The 19,876-nt window shown below is 39.6% G+C and overlaps 1 protein-coding gene across 4 annotated transcripts in view; it reads left to right on the top strand.

The window, feature by feature from the left end:
• DCAF5 (DDB1 and CUL4 associated factor 5) overlaps window positions 1-19,876 on the top strand; it is a 78,761-nt gene that overhangs the window by 42,216 nt on the left and 16,669 nt on the right. For all 4 annotated transcript variants that reach the window (XM_086462013.1, XM_086462012.1, XM_086462015.1 and 1 more), the window contains exons 6-7: window positions 1,866-2,079; window positions 16,511-16,577. In XM_086462013.1, the coding sequence (XP_086318139.1) occupies window positions 1,866-2,079; window positions 16,511-16,577 (281 nt within the window). The remainder of the gene's footprint in view (window positions 1-1,865; window positions 2,080-16,510; window positions 16,578-19,876) is intronic.

The following is a 19,876-nucleotide window of genomic DNA, read 5'->3' as shown; positions in this document are numbered from 1 at the left end:
AATTTTTTTTGTTTGTTTGTGGGGGTTTTTTAAGGAAGTGGAAACTTCCATAGAAAAAAACTTTGGCTCACACAAACCTATCAGGAGAGGAGGAGGGGGAAAGAAGTCATGTGTGTTTTGGGTTTTGTTTTGTTTTTTAATGCCTGACTGAGTATTTTGAGCTGGCTGAGTACATTATTGATCTTGATGAACAGAAACTAGGGCTAATGTTTCTAAGGTTGCAGTTTCTAGTATTAAATTTTCTCATGTTTTTATTAAAAAAACATAAACACTATTAAGAAAAGCTCAGCAGCGTTGCCTAGGAGGAGGAAGACACACATACACATATGAGAAAGCAGGGTTCTTTATGCTGATACAGGCATTTAGAAGTTTTGGTGCCCAGCTTGAAGCTCTTGATAGATGGCTTTGAAAATGTCTGGTTCCTTTGTGGCACCCTAGCTTTGACTGTTCAGTTCACAAAGTGCATGTGTGTAAGAGCAGTGTATTTCTGGCACATTCATTGTGTGGAGTCTTCTATTTTGTTTTTGGTTTTGTTTAACTCTGGCTTAGGAACAGTAGTTTAACTTTACAGTATCTCATGTAATGATGCGTGCTTCAACCTGCATGGAATGTGGCTTCCCATCCATGTGGAATGACTAGTTTTTCACAAATGTTGGGGCAGAGGGCTACATCAGAAAGTGTAGTGCATTAAAATCTATGAATAAACTTCACTCTAGAATTTGCAAATTTCTGTGTTGACATGCCTTGTGTGGTCCAGAAGGTGCAAAAAAGTCGCAGCTCTTAACAAGATTTGATGGGGAATGCTCAAAAGCTGTTAACAAAAGGTAGAGCTCTGGTACTGCTTAAGGAAGTTTCAGTGATCTTTGACCAAAAAAGGGATAAGATGTCTTCCTTCTTTGTCTCCTGTTTCACGCACACCATCAGGGATTGAATTAAGTCTTTGAAACAAACAGAAAGCCCATACAATGCAAGTTAAATTTCAGGTATACTTTGATTATCTTTAGGTTCCTGGATGGAACAAATTCTATATTCTATTAGTGTTTTAAAGAGAAAGCCTGGAAATTTGTGACCCATTGTTTTTGTCTTGTATATGTCAGTAAGAACAGATACAAATATTCCAGCTCTGATCATAGAGCTTTGTATGGGACAAGGAAACTAGCTAATTCAACCATGTGAGTGTTTTAGGTAGTAGTGTCATATGGTAGCATAATTGTCATGCTTACTTGGCAATATTTTTAGATGAAGCAAGTTTGAGATTAGCTAAGTGACTTATTTTAGCATTTCTTGCAATAACTTGTTAGTAAGATGGCCTTTTAAGACAGCTGGAACTGACTGTAGAGTTCAAACATCTTCTGGTGCCCTGTGGAAATGTAAATAGAAGCAGAAGTGATATAATGGTCAGAGTATCTAAAATTAGAGAAAATGCCATCCGGTGCCAGAGCAGAGGGGGGAAAAAAAAAAGTTTGGGCTGGCTGGATTCAGGCACCAGCTGAACAAAAAGAGCTGAGTGCTGATAGTCAGCCTCAAATGCAGACATTCCAGAAGTACAAGAACAGCCTTTTTAAAGCTAAGGCTGTTCTGTCACTTTGCTCCTATGCAGGGAATGTATTCGTTATTAACGAAACTACTCGCAGTCTTTAACTTTACTCTCCTGAAGACTTTACGGTCTTAGCATTTTGAGTTTGTCATTCAGGTTTTGAATCAAGTTTGTTCAGGAATTGATCTGTTGAAGCAGAAACTAAATGAAATTATAGTTTACTGGGCTTGTTTGAAATGAAACATATGGTTAAAGAGAGAGTTCTGTCTTTAAGTAGTTCATTTCATATGCACAGCCTATCTCTCTTGTTTCCTTTGTCTTTGCCCAGTTCGCTGCTCCGCTATGGTGGGAACCTTTCCCTTCAGAGTGCCATGAGTGTCCGGTTCAACAGCAATGGAACCCAGCTGCTGGCACTGCGTCGACGCCTTCCCCCAGTCCTCTATGACATCCACTGTCGGCTGCCTGTCTTCCAGTTTGACAACCAAGGGTACTTCAACTCATGTACTATGAAGAGCTGCTGTTTTGCAGGTGATCGTGATCAGGTAATGAGCAAGCATTGCTGTCCTGAGTCTCCACAGCTTCCATGAGTGCTTGAAAACACCTCTGTAAGATTTCTTTTTCTGATTCGGGAGATAAAACAGGAGGCAGGACAGGTATAGCCTTACCTCAGAACTGTTTTGCAACATAGGCTGTGAAAGGAGAAAAACATATATAAAAGCACACGATAAATTTTACCTCTTGTTTGATGTGATCTAATAGTTACTTGGAAGGTGATATTCCCAAGAAAAATATTTGCAGAGGCTTTTTAGGTTCAATTAATGATTTTAGAACAATGAGTAGACAATATTACCAACGTATGATAAAGAAGCATCTTCCTTTCATTTCAGTATTGCTACTGAGTTGAAGTAGAGGCAATCCCACAAAACAAATATTGTGGCTTTATGGAGTTATCAATTCTTATTTCAAATTATAATGTTTCTTCTTTAATACTATACTACTGGATCAGATTATAGGCCTTTATAATTCAGTGTTCTGTAAGTAGTGATGGCAGGTGGTTAGGAAGGAATAGTTTGTACTTCACTGAGGCAGGACTACTACTACTACTCCCTACTACTAATCACAAAGAAATAGTCACCCAGAAAGTAACTAACAGCAGTTTGCATGATTCTAGAGCTGGATATTGTCTTTGGACAGCTGTATTTAATAACCACTGACACTGTTTAAGGACAAAAAAATGTATTTTCAAGCCATGATAGTATAGAACTAAGATCTGAAAATCTCTTTGCTGCCATCAACAAAATTCCCACAGTCAGAATTTTGTCATGAATTCTATTGCTGCTGCTGCAGGAGGCAGAGTTGAGCTTCTTTCAGATTGCAAGTGGGAAGTACATTTACATCACTGAACTGGAGCAGTGTTTGAGTTTTGCGTATTTTTTGGCAGGAGTGTGAAAATGCAATAATGAAACCATCTTGAAAAATAGTGTTTTACTATAAAGATTGGGCAAACACATATATTGTTTAAGAAAACTGCTGATGATTTACGGTCCATTATTTAGTCAGCCTAAAGATGATGGTCTTTTCTCTTCTGGAAAGTCAGAGTAGACCAGTGTACACTCTGACATATAGTTTAGCTTCTCATCTCTTACTGAAGATCTATGTAAAAGCCTTAATATCTGTTGTTGTGCTTTCTAGGCCATTTTCTTATGAGTATGGTGTTATTTTAATGAGAAGAATATGGCTGTTCTCTATCAGGTTGATGCAGTACTTCAGAAGACTGAATTTTTTTAAAAACTTGATATTCTTTTGGTTTGATGGACTTTCTGTTCAGATAAGTAGCAGCACATAATGCTACTAACCAGCTGGAAATCAGAGCGAAAGACACTTAAGTTTAATATGGAATGTTAGAGGCATGTGGAATTTGACATTTAGATACTTGCTCGTATTCATCTTCTAACTGGAAGGAAAGTAGATAATGAAGTCACAGAAAATGCCAACATGTGGTCCAACTGTATACGTCTGAAACTGTCCAGTAATGCTCCAATTCACTGGCTAAGATTGTCAGCTCTACGGATAGTCCTTAGGGACTGCCTTTTACAGAGAACTCGGTTCCAGTTCTGGATGTATCTAGAAAAGAGGATTAGTTGAACCTTACTGTAAGATACACAAGATGAATAAAAAAAGTTACAATGTTTTTTTGAGTTATGCAACTAGTATGCTTTTGCTTTTTGGTGAGTTTTGTGAGTGTGAAACAATGTTTACAAGAGACTACCTGCAAATCAGAATTCACCAAAAATAGAAATAAATCTGTTTCAAATTTAATCTGGTTCCAGCACCCTCTCCCATTTAATATTGCTGTCCTTTGCTTTAATAAAGAATATCTTTTGTTTGAGATCCATGCAAAGTGGGCTTCATAGCATTCCTTGCTTGTATTTCCTTGTAGGATCAAAACTTAGTGTGGGCTAAGGCTCATTTGAAGGGATCTAAGGATAAGAAAGTTGTGTTGAAGATGTGAATGGCACTTGTGGTAGGAAGGCTTCTCCAGAAATTTTCTGTCATTCCATATCTGATTTTCTCTTAGTTTTTTATTTTCATCTTTATTAAAGTGGTGATTCAATCTTTTTTTCTCTTTTAAGCTGTCTTAAATAGTTAGGTTTTAATCCTTCATACAGAGCCTAGTAATTTAAAAATGTGGCTTTCCTATGTTCAAAAATTCTTAAGTGTTGTCTGCACAATTAGTTCGTCTGATAAAGCTGCATTTTGATTCTGTATTTCAACCCTAACAAGAAAGGGATATCCTTAACTCATGAGTGCTTAAAATGCAGTTGCATTGGGAAAAAATGAACTGCTGAAAGGGAGAGGCCTTTCTCGTCCAGCAGAGGTGATGCAAGACCTTTCAGTGATTCAGCTTCCTAACCTTGCAGAAGCTTTTACTTTTTCTGGTTTAATGACTTAAACTGACACTTCAAAGGGCTCTGGTAGGAATTTGAATGCAACACAAGGAAGGGATCAGAGGGTGGGTGAAAGATGGCCTGTAAGCACTGAGACTCAGCTCCTCACAGAATGTCAGCCTTTGTTACTCTTTCTGTGAAGTTTGTACATGGAAAATGATTTACTCACAGGAAATTTTCCTGTAAATCATGACCATGAGGGTTTAAAAACCCACAACTGTTAGTTGTGGTCTTATTACTTGCCTTTGGAAGTTTGCTGTAACGTAGTGGTGAAAATCTACAGGGAGGGTAAATAACATCATGTTCCGTATGGAGCTGTTGGATTCTAGTGTGGCAAAAATTATCAGATTCTGAGCTGCAAGCACATAACTTAATGAGTTCTCTTAGAGATCACTCTTATATTTTCAGAAATTAAATACTTAAGTTCCTATAATGGTCAGATGTGTTACTCTTACTTTGACAAGGTATGTGTGTTAAATTAATATAATTTCTTTGCAAAAATAAAATACAGACTACTAGTTGGAGAGCAGTTTGATTGGTTTGTCTGTTGATGGCAGTTAGGCTCTGTATACTACTCTTTTCTCAGTGTTGTCTTTTTAGTGCCCATAGATTGTGACAGGTACTCAACAGGACTCGGATCCAGAGCTCCTGACTTCTCACTCTAGAGAGGAGCCTGCTACCAGCAGATGTGCAGTGATCTGCGTACCAGCTTGTTTTATTGGAGCATCTGTGATGCTATAGGTTGAAACCAATTAACAAAGAATGAAATACCATTAGTGCTTTAAGGAACAAAACTTGGGAACATTCATGTGTTAACACCAATTATTTTTTTTTTTTTAAGCCTAAAGAACACCTTCTGAAGGGCTTAGGTGGTTTTGAGTTGTTGCAGGTATTTTGGGTGTGTGGGTTGTAGCACAAGCTAAGTGACATGGATCTCAGAGGGTGAACAGCATTGCGTCTTTTTGTGTCCTTGCAAACTGTTGTTTTCCTCCAAAAGCATTATTGCCCTAGTCCTTGAGAATTTGATTTGAAAATCAGTGAACAGTATATGCAAGCATTTTTTCTAGAAATGACTCAGTCAGACTTTTCTTGTTTCTTACAACTGTCAAAGCTTGAGAGGCAATGTTTAGCTGGTGTGTTATTTGCACCCATTTATAATTGTTTCGTTTGCTCCTCTCAGAACTCTTTTGTCCATGTCAGGAGTGTAATGACCTCATTCGCATGACACTGATTTTTCTTTTTGTAAGAGAGCTCTGATGTTGGTAGATAAATGCATCAAAATTGTATGCCATTTGCATTATTCGGGAGCTCACTTTAGTGATACAGCTGTGCAAGGGAGGAAGGGTAAGGCAGCCTGGATGAATCAGGCATGACTCTCAGCTGCCCGCTCTCTCTGTTGGCTATAGAGATTTATGTGAGAGTACAGTTTATCCATCCTTTTGGTACAGGCGTCCAGGCCCAGAATTTTAAAGGCAGTTTACTTATGCACCCTGCTCCCACTGACTTTACCCTAATGTGCACAGGTGTTTGTTTACATACAAATCATAAAATGTGTGAGAATCTCAAGTTGTGTCAGGGTACTGGGGGAGTTTCCATTCTTCTTGTCAGCATTAGAGTTTGGGAAGTGTTGTTTATGTACTAAGGACTTCTGGTTGCTAGATGTGTATGGAAAGTATCTTCTTGGATCTGAGGATACAGGAAGTATTGAAGGGCTTCGAGTATCCAAATGCACTTTTAAAGTGTACAAGCCTCAGAGGCCATGGTGATGGGCAGCAAAAAAAGACCCATAAAAAACCCCACAAAACACAAACCTCCCTCCAAACTAAAATAGACCAAAAGCTTTTCTTGCTCAAGAATTGTTGCTTGTGTCACAATGATGAACGCTATCAACTCATTCCTTTTTTTTTCACTGTGCAGATAATGTGAGGCTCTTAACGCCTGTAGCTGTAAAATCAACTGCCTATCGCCTGTTTTTAAAAAAGTTGGGAGTGGGGAGAAATAACTTGTACCCTGTGAATCAAACAAAAAGTTTCTTGACTCTGGCCTGCCCTCAGACATTACATCACCACTCAGCCTTTTCTGTTGACATTACGCTGGTATAGGAGAGTTTCAGGAATGCACCACTCACGGTACTGCAAACTGCTCCAGCTCCCTATAAAGTTACAGCCTTCCTTATGTTGAAGTCAGTGTGCTAAATAGCCCTGGTTAGGGACAACCCTGTTTTTAGCAGGACAGACTTACTGCATGAGTGTAACCCTTACAAGAACAGGATTAGCTGTATTAGGTGCCAGGGGTCTTGTATGGTTGTGCATTGCCTTTGTAAAGAAATAAAACTTTTCTTCTTTGTTTTTCTTTGTGTCATCTAACTTAAAGGCTGTTTACCTTAGGAAGTAGTACTTACCAATGTCTAGTTTTAAAAACTAAAAAGAAGGAAGGGAATTATTTTTCTAAAGAATACATTGTGAGTTTCCTGGGCACAGAGGACTCCTTAATGAATAGTAGCTTATTGCAGTCAGTGTTTCTTAATATATGAAAAGCACTCAGTGTGCAAATACATTGCTGTGCTTGGATAAAAAGAAAATCAATGTCTTACTCTGTCTTAAATTGACTTCTTCCAAGAATTACTGATGAGGTTGTGTTTTGGTTTTTTACTTATCGAAATGGCAGTTTAAATCTCAGCTTTATGTGTAACATTACATATATATAAAATACATACATCAGTAATTTATCTGACTATGAAAATATTTATTTATTTCTTCTCCATCGCTTTTGGTAATTGATATGGGAAGGTCATACTGGAAATGTCTCTTCAGGGTCAGGGTATTGACAGAAGGGGCTGGGAGTTTTCTTTAACCCTTCTTCTGATCACCTTTTCCCCCATTCTTGGGAGCATCCTGCCAGCCCTGTTTCCTCTCTCCTTTCTCTTCTACATTTCTATAAGCCCTTGGGGGAGGTTTTTAGACATCTGGACAGTAATTCGTTAGCCCAGGGGGACCCATACTGAAGCTAAATTCTGGTGGAGTGGAACCCTGACTCGGGAGACTTGGAGGTTTGCAGGCTTCACGTCCCTCATAGTGCATCAAGGGAGATCTGCAGTTTAGCAGCATCCCTTGCATGACTGGGGAGAGGGAAGGGAAGGGAGAGTGAGCAGGAATGCACTCCTGAAAATGACACACAATGGGTGCTGCACTGACAGTGTTTCTTGTTGAGCTGTTAAAACTAGGCCTTGTCTAGATACCGAAAAAGCAACTATGAATTCTGGAGGGGTTTGACTAATTGAATATTTGATTTAACACGTATTTGCAAAAGTAAAATAACAGATGGCTGAATAAGACAAAAGAGACCAATTGGGGTACATGGAGTTTCAGCCACTTATGGAAGAGTCCCCTTCATATGCTCAGATAAACTTGTTATTGCTTGCTTTGGAACATAATAGGAATATTTTCCCTGCTATAGAAATCCACAAGAAGGGTTTCTAAGTTGCTTTTGTTCATGAATAAAATTACTGTTATGGCCTTTCTGCATGGCAAAAAGGCAGCTGTAAAAACGTTGATGGATTGTTCCTGATGCTGCTTCTGTAAGCATTTAAAACTGCCCCACACAGAGTTTGCTGTTTATGAGATTAGGGATTTAGGGAGTGAGAATACAAATTTTTGGCTTTGAATTTTATGTACTTTAAGCAATTTGTGTTTCTCCAGTCTGCTGTGTCACAGCTTTTTCTTTTCCCAGTTCATGAGATAGGTGTGGCTCTTGCTGAGGAACAAAGTTTCTGTTGTAAAAAGCCTTTGGACATACCTGCTTGATTCTCTGGCTGAGGTGGAAAACTTTTAAGCTCTCTTTTTGTACCAATTTCAACCTTCCTGAAAAACAGTCTCAAACAGTATAGGTTGCAAACTGCTGTCCTGGCTAGTATGAGGAAAGATGACTGTTTTCAAAGCAAACATGTTCTTAATACCACAATGTTGTGAGGCTTAGTTGTAGATTACTCTTTATATTTGTTAAATATTGCACAAAGGATATGATTTGCACCCCAGAATTTATTACAAAGTGGAAGATAAAAGAATATATAGGTATCCTTTCTTGTAGGTAAATGACTTTCTTAACCACAAGTTTTCCAAAACACACTTCAGAAATGGCTTTCCCAGTTATGTCTCCTCTCTACTTTGGGTTTTGCCATTGAAAGACAGCAACAAGAGGTTAATAGCCTGCACAGGTGACTGTTCTGACCTGCAGCCTGCTTAACTGCCCTGGGGAGAGGAACTTCTTAGCTGGTAACGAGAGCTTCTAAAAGAAGAGGCAGCTGCTCTGGCTGAGACTGCAGTCTGAGGGTACAAAGGAGGCAGTGTGCCATTGAGAGGGGAGATCTTGTGCTGTACTTGCCCTGTACTGGCACCCATATGACCCCTAGAGAAGCTGGTTGACATACATAAAGGAGAAGGAATATATTGAATGATTGAGTGCAATTTGTATGGCATTTTACTGTTTAGCTGCTGAACCAGACCACTGCTGTGTCACGAGTGCTGATGTCGGCACAAGGGATGTAAGTGGGAACGTACCTACCGAGGAGATCAGCAGATGATCATTAGAGCAGCTTTTCAAGTTGTACTCAGTGGGAACTCTATACTAAAAGCCTAGATTCATCAGCATAAAGTTAAGAGCCCGACAGAAAGTTCAGGAATCGCAAAGAGATGGAAGTACTTGGCCAATTGACTGTTGTTTATTTCTTAATTGTTTAAGGAAAGGAAAGGAGTGCTCTGCTCTGTGGGAGATTCTGGTTTTTTCTTTTATTCTTCTGGTATTGCCCATCTCAAACAAGCTGTATTATCTTGCCGATTCCTTGTTTGTTTGCTTTGAATACCAAAGGGCTTTTCCTCCTGTGTGGATGTGTCCTTATCTTTTCCCCTTTTGGTCAATGAGTACTCTTAACAATAGAAAGATTATTTGAAAACAAATCTGTGGGTTTTCTACCGAAAGGAAATGTGAACTAAACATTAAATTCTGATCAGATGGTAAATTAAGTATCAGTCATTTTTTAAAATGGAGGAAATAGCAGGGGAAGTCTCATCAGGAGGATATGTAGAGCGGTCTTGGCATCACAAAAGGCTCAGAAGCAGGTATAAAAAATATTTTGGTTATGTTCTGTCAAACACCTTTTTCATGCAAAATACGTAATGTATAGCAAGACCTGTGTTAATGGTTGCAATGTTTACATAATATATACACATACAAGCATACACAAAGATTCATATGTGTATGTGAGGTGACCTTTCTTCTTGCTTTTATTATGTGTAGCCTGCTTTCTTACCTCCTTTGAAATAGTTCCATGAGAAGCAGATCATGGTGATATTATTGGGATTTTGTTGAGTTCAAGGATAAGTTCCCATTTGGATTTCCTGATGTTCAGTAGTGGGGTGTAATTGTGGCACTGCTTTGTTCTCAGTAGCTACTTACAGGGTCGGTCTCTCCCCCCTGTGTGGCTGGCTGTTTGTAAAACAATATTTCTAGGCAGTCAATAATTCTGGAACCCTCAGGTCCTCTATCAAATTTGAAATTGGCCACTAGGCTTAAAAGTTCTTGGAGACAGACAGATGCCACATAGAATGAAATAGCATAAGCCTTGTTTCCTTAGGAAACCTTTCCTCCTTGGAAAAATACCCAGTTTTTATGTTCTTCATGTAAACATGTTCCTTCTCCAAAGGCGATTGATGATTGCTATGAATTTCGGTCTCTTTGAACAGACAATCAGTGTTTTTCAGACTTCAGTGGTGCTTCATGTCAAACTGGTTTCCTCAGTGCATATCCCACCACAGAGATGATGTGCAAGGCAGCTCTTCATATGCTCAAGATTTCAGCCTAGCTGAATGCCACCAATCCAAATTTTGTCTGTTGTCATAGGAAAAACAGCAAAAGCCTGCACCCCACCCATGAGTTGTTACAGGCAATATATGGAGGGACTGTACATCCTGCCTTTTACAGGAGCTGTGCAAAGCACCAGCAGAACTGTTTCAAACTTGGATGCCTCTGTGCTTCTTGCCCTGTGTGTGTGGATTTTGCACTACTTAAAGAACCTAAGGGACAGCTATCTAAAAGCCCAAGAAGAATTCTGTCTACTGTGATCTTTTCTGCCCCAAGTTCCATTGGCCCCTCTGAAGAAAGGACAGACATGCTCAAGTGAGTGGGGATTGGGATGTGAGAAGTTCAGTCTCTTTCAGGGCTGACTTGTTAGTAAAGCTGTAAGCAGCGTCATGGAATTTGAGTGTCTCTAACAAGCATTTTCCTGTTAGTAACTTAGCAGCAATCACTTTTCAGATGGTTATCATCTCTGTACTGTTACCCATGGTCTCATTAATACATTTATAATTATATGATGATGGTGCTTTTTGCTTTGTGCTTTTAAGGTAAATTCTCCTTCGTTCTTGTTCTCCCCTACATCAGTAGGGCCATTCAGAAGACTTTTGGAAAAATGATCCAGCTCTGCTGGTCCCTTGTCTAGGGCCAAAAGCTTTAAAATGTCTCTGATAGGTCATAAGTAAGAGAAAATTTTATGGAAACAGGAAATGTGGATGTTGGAAACTGTAAAATAAGGTTTGATTTAGATAAAATTTTGTTGAAATACTCCATATTCAGTAGCACCTTAGGAAATGGAGCTTGTGGGATTTTGAAAGCTTTCAAACTGGCAGTGGTAAGAACAAAAATAAATTCCCCAGAGTGGTAGTACTCTGCAAAATGCAATGCTAATGCTACTGTTACGAGACTGTAGCAGCAGCAGATTAGATCTCCATTTATTTATATCAACTGCTGTAATTTCCTTGGGGAGAGAGAAAATGAGGCGAGTTACAGTGGAATGAGTGGGGAGCGCTAGTCCAAAGTAATTCTGCCAGATTCCCGATGATAGTTCATTTTAAGCATTTTATGTGTACTGAATCTGCATTTTCTCCAGCAGCAGACTCTAATCATGCCTGAGAGTTTTCTTCCTTCTAAGGCAAACTTCTGAATCAGCAGCTTGTAGTCATCTGGAAGCCTTTTCCTGTCATTGTTGGTAACAGCTAGACATAGAAGCTGATTCTTCCTTTCTAAAAAACCCTCCAGTATTAATTATTAGCAACTGTGGGGTTTTTTTGTGTGGTTTTTTTTTTGTCTAATCTCATGTTCATGTGAATATTGTGGATGTTGATTTCCGAAGTCCTGGTCAGATACAGCAGCAAAAATGCAGACAATGAAACAGGTGGTTTTAATATTGGTCTCTCCCTGCAGACATATGAGCTCCTTGTGCAGTGTCTAGTCTGCTTCAGAATTCAGCACTGCTCTGGTTCCTGAGGTTACTTCTGCTTGGAGTTTGTCTTTTTTGGGGGGGGGGGAGGAGGAGGGAAAGTGCATGCTGTCTTAGCCATTTACTCGTCTCTCTGAGTGTGCGTGGTTTTGCCTCACTGGCTTGCCTCTGTGATTTGATTATCTGGGCTTTTGTTCTTAAAATGAGTGAGTAGAAGGTACTCTGCTAGGAATTACGTTTTGCACATCCCCTCAGGACCAAAAATCCTTGCCCACAATTAAAGTGGAGTCTAAGCATATGCAGCATGCCATTCTTTCATCTACCCTACTCCAACCCCTTTTTCCTTTCTGTTCCTTCCTTTTAAAAAATCTACTCCATTCCCTCAGGATTTCAGCCTTATTAACTAGGGCTTGGTGCATTTCATAGCAATTATTTCTTTGAGTTTTTCTAGTAGTACGGACTCACTCTGGCATTTTCTCAATCCTTATTCTTCAACTTTCAACTAGTGTGGAAGACTCTAGGCTTATTGTTACACTAATAATTAATACATCAAAGAAAAATTTTCACAGATGATCGTATAAACGTTCTAGTAATGTCAGTCCAGCTGTGCTCTCCAGAGGCCTTGGGTTCCCATTGTCTTGTGCAGAGAGTAGGAATTGAATTTGAGTTTCTTTTTCAAATGTCATGGAAGAGGCTTGTTTCTGGCTTTAGCAGCTTGGGTGTCTGCTCTTGAAGCTTCAGATGGCACATCTTTCTTGCAATAGCTGCAGTCATGGAGTTGTGGTTCTGGCAGTGTCTTGGTCTCTGTCTGAAAAGCCCTGTTCTGCTTCGCAGACCCCTATCACCTGGTCTTACAGAAGATGACAAAAGGAATGCATTGGGGGATTCAGATCTATCTTATGAGAACAGCAGGAAAACATGTACCCCAGAGATGCCCTAACAGGGAAAGAGGGTGAACAACAATGCTGTCTGCTACAGAATGGCAGGGATACCAAACAGTGGGATATCTTGTGGAATACAATCTATTTCTGGTAATTATTGGCAGAGCTAACTATGGAAATAAAATTCAAATTTATATTAAAAAGTTCACAGCTTGCAGCCCATCGCTTACAACATTAAACTTGTGTAGATGACTTCATCAATTAGTGCTTTTGGCACTTACTCATAGCTGTCTCAGTTGCAAGATTAAACCTGTAAGTACTTCAGAATAGCTCAGATCCTGCGCTAAGCTTTGTTCTGTGACTAGATGTAAATTGCAATGCAGATGCTTTATTCATTCCTACTTATTTTCTCTTAATTCGCTCCAGAGTACTTTGGCCAAGTGTATTTGGCCAAGTGTATTTGATTGGTGCAAATGTCCTTAGGCTAGAAAACTGTAATGAAGTGAAGGACTTCATGGTGCTTTTTAAATAAGTAGGAACTATCTCAATTGGAGATAGTCAGATTGAATATCTCCACCATTGGATACATTCAAAAGCCATCTGGACATGGTCCTGGGCAGTCGGCTCTAGATGACCCTGCTTGAGCAGGGTGGTTGGACCAGATGACTTCCAGCCTCAGCCGTTCCTTGATTCTGTGAACTACTTTGAGATAACTTTTCCAGTTTCTTTCCTTAAATTCCCCAAATTGTGATCACCTGAATTTATGCAAGTCCATGTGCTGAACTGCAGCTTATGCCTCTGTTTATGTGGCCTAAGTTTGCCTTCTCGTTGGAGTTTTCACAAAGCTGTGGTGTGTGGTGGAGTGTTACGGTTTCAGGTGGGCATTTTCCTGGCAATGCCCACATCTCTCCTCCTTCCCATCCCCCGCCCAAAAAACCAACCCCAATCCACCAAGACAATTATTTCCCTTTTTACTTTGGTAATCTTTGAAAAAATTTAATCAGAAGTGAGCTGTGGAGGTCATCTGACCTACGCTGCTTCTCAGAGCAGAGCACCTTCAAAGTCAGATCAGGTTGCTCAGGGAACTGTCCAGGTAAATTTCAGATTTGCAAGGGTGGAGATTCCACTGCCTTTCCAGGGCCGAGTTGCGGTGTTTGTTAAACTTCTGCTGAACATGCTGTTCCTTTGCGCTCAGCTGGAATTTCCCTTGCTGTGACTTGTGACTGTTGCTTCCTCAGCATCCACTGCATGCCTCTGAGAAGAGTCTGTCCCCGGCTGCTCTGTATTCTTTCAGACAGTGGGAGGCTGTTGAGGTCCAGTCTGTCCCTTCGCTTTCCCTTTTGGCTAAATAAGGCCAGTTCCCTTAGGTTTTCCTCACAGGCCACGTGCCTTCAGCCCCAGCGGCCCTTCTCCACTTTGCCCGATTCATTAGTGTCGCTCTTGAGTGACCCAAACCAGACACAATACTCCAGGTATGGCCTCAAAAGTGCCAGGTAAGGGGAATAATTGCTTATCTTGACCTCCTGGTTACACTCCTGATAGTGCATTCAAATTGCCGTTAGTCCACATCACTGTGAGGGCACTCTAAATTTTGCTATCTCCAAGCCAGACAGAGTATGCTGGGATCAGTGTTCTTTGTAAGTAGCATGTTCTTGTTTGGTGGGCAATGATATGCCCGATTTCCTAGACAACTGGTCATTGAGTCTTACAGGATACACAGTGTGTTCCTCTGCAGGTCAGTTTGGAAGCTGATTTGAAGAATCTCCCAGACACTTTGTTCCCTGTGCATACATAACTTTTTTTTTTTCCTTGTGTTGTGTGCTTGCTGCAGGACGTCTGAAATCTGTCACTCTGGGGCCTGTCATTGTTGGTAGGTTGTCTGATTTATCACGTGAAGTGCTAAATGACTCTCATATTGAGGAGTTGTTAGAACTTGTTTTTAAAAAAGTAAAAAAAAAAAAAAAAGGGTGTTATGGTCATAAATTCAAGACACTGAGTCTTCTACCTGTTTTAGAAGTCTCCATTTTTCCCCACGTGTCTCAGGCAAACCAATTGCTGCTTCAACCACACAATTTGGTAATAAATACAACTGGCAACATCTTTAAACGAGACCTTTTTTTCCATGTAGCATTTCTTGTGTAACAAAAGGTATTAGAGGTGCTTTCTTTCTGACTGCTGGAAGGTTGCTTATATGAGCCCTAATCTGTAGTTTTGGCACAGTGGCTCAGCCTGCTGTGGACTAACATTTATGAGCAGTCAAATGAAAGGGAAGCACATATTCCTGGCACCGTCAGGTCAGTTTGGCAGAGGTAAGCTGTCTAAGTGCTTGAACACATTGGCTTGTGGAAATAAGTTTCTGACTTGCAAAGGATGGGTCTATGAGTGGTGCAGAACTAGTGTACACAAGTTTGTAAAGGAACTTTTGTTTGATCAGTGCTTTTTATCTGTCAGAAAATGAGCAGAATTGCATTCATAAGTGCTTACTCACATCCTACATCCTTAAAAATAAGAGGAAGAAGAATGATTGGATTGTGATAGTAGGAAACCAGAGAAGGGGTTTTAGTGGTTGGTTATTGCATTTCTGTGGCTGGAAACTTCCAAACACTGCACAAACGTAATTAGCATTGCAAACAGAATATGTGTGAATTTACAGCTGTTTTCTCTGTGTTAGTGTATATTTTTTTATTTGCTTCTCAGTCCTGTGCTATTCCAGGACTTGTCTCATCACTGCTTAATGTTACTTTGATTGATGAGTTTATGCATCACTGGAGAATGAAAGACAGAAACCAGTTATACTTGAGCCAAACGAAACAGAATTTTTCTCCTATCAAAGGTTAGAAAAGGGACAAACTTGCTCCATTTCTTTTTTTTTTTTTTCCCCTTCCCTCTACCCTAAGAATAATAATAATAATAAAATTAAAACCCCAGCCTCCTGACTGTATTAGTTAAGCAGAAGCCTTAAGTCAGCTGAGGGCTAGAGATTTGGACTGTCTACAGCAGTATAACTGGAATTGAAATCTGCCCTTGGTTCCACGAGGTGTCATCTCTTCTCTAATTTGGGGGAGAAATAAATGACAGGGAGTACAGTTTATTGGACAAGAGATATTTGGAGACAAGGCACAGTTTGTGGCCTCAGCGTAAGGTTTTCAGTGTCAAACGTCACCTGTCGTTCCAGTTCATGTTTGTAGTATATTAAGCTACTTCAAATTGCATACTGCCTAAACTTCTGTGCAACAGAGAGATTGCTTATCATTCGTGCACTGTTGAAAAAGGGCACCCTTCCATCTCTTCGGAGTAACTATAACCAGGAAGAAAATGTGGTGTTTTTAAGCCACTGGAGACTTGCTGACAGTGAATGTTTAGCTTTGGTTTTGTTCAGTGTTCAAGATTATCCTCAGTGACTGACTTTTGATGGTCTTAGTAGACTGAGCCAGACATATTGCACTTGCGTGTAGTGGACATGCTAGCTCTCTTAGGTATTTTCCTTGTTAGTTCAGGAGATGAGGAAAGAGGATGAAAGACTTCGACGTTAAAAAAACCCCAGAGTTACAGGCTGCAAGATACAAAAGTTTGACCTAGACATGCTTGTATTAAAGCCAGCCAAAATCCATAGCCTTATTTAGCAAAGAAAACATACGCTTTGGGAGTAGGCATGAGATACATGAAGAATGCTTTTGAATTTTAGTCCACTTATATGCATGCAACATTTTTGTGCTGATACCTCACCCCCTTTTAAGGATAAGTTGATTAATGAGGTTCAAAGAATGATACAAATTACCTTTTTTTCCCCCTTTGATTTGGAGAAACTAGATCAACAATAATGTAATTCAGGTGATACTTTGTGGTAAACTGCTTCTGGTTTTGTTCCTAACAGTACATCCTTTCGGGCTCTGATGACTTCAATTTGTATATGTGGAGGATTCCTCCAGATCCAGAAGCAGGTAAGTTCTGTTGTTTTGGAATTTGGGGTGGGTGGGGGCAGCTGCCTGACACGTACTAGTTTGGGGTGTTATTTTAAAAAAATTGCTGTTATCACTCAGCTCTAGAATAGCTCAGTTATTATCAGATAACTCAGCATCTATCACTTAATCTAGAATAATTCTGATGAAAGCTGGATGGGGAGAGTTTACAAAACGCCTGATCCAGTCCCTGGGTAACAATGGCCAATGCTATTTGAATCTTTGATCGTACTGATTTTTCTTATTATTTCTGTACTCATATAATGATCATTTAAATCTTCTAGATGAGCTGATGAAGAGAAAGAGCTGTGGCTGGAGCAGGGTGTGTTTTTCTTCCCTCTTTTCTACCAACTCTGCTGCTTCTAAGCTAATCTGAGTTCACTGAAGAACTTAGAATCTGTTACTAAGAAATTTCATCTCATATTGAAGCTTGCAGCATAAAATGCTGCTGGGTTCACAGGCTATTCCTTACAGCTCCAGGCCGTTGCCCTCTCTTCCCCTCTTTCTTTCCTCTTACACCAAACCCCTCCCACTTATTTCTAATGCAGAGCAGTTTTGCTCTTTTGCTTTCTGGGTGGAGGAGCACTATCAGTTGGTGGAAATGACAACTTTGGGCTCTGTTCTGACCCTTTCCCATGCTGGAGCTGACGTGCTAAGCAAATAGTACTAGCTCAACTCTGAAAGTATAGGAGAGGGTAGTTAGAGTGAAGAAAAGCAGCAATGTGTGTGGGATGTAGTAGTAGTGCTGTAGATGCCACAGTTGGTCAGTGCCTAATTTGGTATCATCTAGTATTGTGTAGGGTTTGGCAACACGACACTCTAAACCATACAGCATCAGCGTATCTCTTCTGTCGAAACAGATCGCTGTGCTCTCTTACAGTGGTGTTGAATCTTGATTTAAAGACTCAAGACTTTAGGAAATACTACTGTTTCTATTTTTAATGGCTCTGACAGTTTGAACTGTATGTTTTAGTGGTATTAAGTACAACTGAGTGCTATCCTGTGGTCTCAGGTGATTTAGCAATAGAGAGCAAATTACAAGCTGTGTTAGAGGTAAAATGAAAATATTTTGTTTCATTTTCAAAAGCTGTTAATCACAGCTGTGTAATCCAGAGCTGAGAGGATGACTAGCCTCTAAAAGGTTTGGTTAACAGCAGGATTTTGAGGAAAATGCTATTCTAATTTTGGATTGCTTATATAACCAACATTTGATGTTGCAGTCCAGAAGTCCTGAAGATGGTCCTGCTATATATACCAGTACCTTGGCCTTCTATCTTTGTGTAGAGTTTGTAGAGACTTCTCCCTGCTTTACTTTAAAACTGTATGATTTCCTTTTACATTTGACACTGTTTTACTGCTACTTATGCAAGTTCCTCTTAGTTTAAGCAAAGGTTACATACATTTAAACTAGTTATTTATCTCTAAGTTTTTCACGTGTGAAGTGTAGAATTACATTTTATGCGTGTTTCCATATGTGCCCCGACTCCATTTGTGAATTCTGAGTTTGAGATTTTTGTATTTGTCTGGCTGTGATGTTCTTGTAAAAAAAACTTTTTATCTGGGACCTTTGCACAATAAGTGATAAATGTCATAATCAAATCATAAGTGTCATACGTGTTTTGGTGGATTTCTTATTTCTGGCTCTTGTAACTTGAGGAAGGGTGTCAGTAAACTTGCAACATTCAGTTACAAAATTAATTACTAAATGTCAGTTACCATCAGTGTTGCTTAATAGGGTCAGAAGATCTTGTAGTAGGAACTTGTATGTCTTAGCTGCTTGTAATTTGAGTGGTTCTCTTATGGAAACATTTTAGCAAAACTCATGAACTTTGGTTTGTTAGACCTAAAGATTTGGCTTGTGTGGCAAATAACTCATTAGCTGCCCAAATCACCTGTGATAAGCTTATTGAAGCTGTTTACTTCATCCAGCCCTTCTTGAAGGGTTGTGCCTGCTTTGAATGTGATAAAACATCCTTTCTTAAATCTCATCCTGTGGCTCGGCATAGTTCAGCTAGAGAAGTTGCTGTGTGTCCTTCTTGGAGAAAGAGTCTTGCTGTACACATGTGGAGACCTTGGAACGTTTCTGTTTCAATAGAAAATTCATTGTTCTTGTGTTCTAGCTTAAAATAAGAGTGTCTTTGGGTCTGTGATCTGAGGGGGTGGAATGTGGTCTCTCGTTTTAAAATATTGTACAAACTAGACAGGGTGATGTAATGTCCTGTACTGGTTGGTATTTTAAATAAAAATATCTCTCTAACTGATGTCTACCTTCCGGCTGAATTCAGACATTGTGCTGCTATAAATATTTATAATATAACTCCCTTAAATTATATCAGCTATTTGTAAATAGCAACTTTTTTGCAAGCATAAATCTTTTTACAGAGCTGCATCCTTAGCAACAATTCTGAAATAGATTATTTTTCTTAAGTGCAGGTGCAGCAAGTACTAGATATCTAATGGTCAGCAACATCACAAGACAAAAGATGAAGAAATGGGGAGGAACACACCAGTCGACAATTGCAAGTGTATTTTGAGTTGGAGGAATGCAGTTACCTATGTTGGTGTTCTAGCAGGAAAATGGAATAAATTCTGCTGGGTTTTGGGCTTGCTTTTTTTTTTTTTTTTTTTTTCAAATAATCATAATTTAGAGGTGTCCTCCCAGTAGGTTGTGTTGAGTCATTCTCCCTCAGCTGGAAACTCTGCCAGGGGTTTCGTTCAGTCCAGTTATTAGACAGGATTTACTTCAGGGCAGGGAGGTCTGTGAAAAAAGCTGTTTCCAAAATTGCTTAGGAAGCTATTCTGTTGAAGAGTTTTTTATTGGCTGTCTCTCTCCACTATCTTAGGGAATCCTGGCCTATTTAGAATAATCTATGCCAGAAGGTTGCTTTTTTACCACCTTTTGTCTGTTCTTGAATATTGAATAATTTGTTCATTTTTTCACTTTCTTCTCTATCCAAGTACTACCCAGCTTTACAGTGTGCTTCAGAAGTAATTGCTGATTGTTTGGTGAATGCGTTTGCCAATTTCCTCTTTAAAGTGTATATCCCAGTTTTCTTCAGAGGCAGAATTTCTAGCAAAATTAATATATTGGTCTGGCAGAAGAAAAGCAATCCTGAGTTTCCACAGCTTTTACTTGACTCTGAGGTGAGCTAGAAGTGAAAAGAGAAGTGAGAAGAGACATCAGCCCTACATGACCTGCCCAGCAGGACTGTTAACATAGAAGCACTTCAGGCATTATTTAAACCTAACTCCTGTAAACATGGTCTCTTAGCTGGTAAAGA

The sequence above is a fragment of the Leptosomus discolor genome, chromosome 3 (genome assembly GCF_034619465.1).
Source record: "Leptosomus discolor isolate bLepDis1 chromosome 3, bLepDis1.hap2, whole genome shotgun sequence".
NCBI classification, from domain to species: Eukaryota; Metazoa; Chordata; class Aves; order Leptosomiformes; family Leptosomidae; genus Leptosomus; species Leptosomus discolor.
The sequence above is the reverse complement of the archived record's forward strand: the minus strand, read 5'-3'. Positions and strand labels throughout refer to the sequence as shown.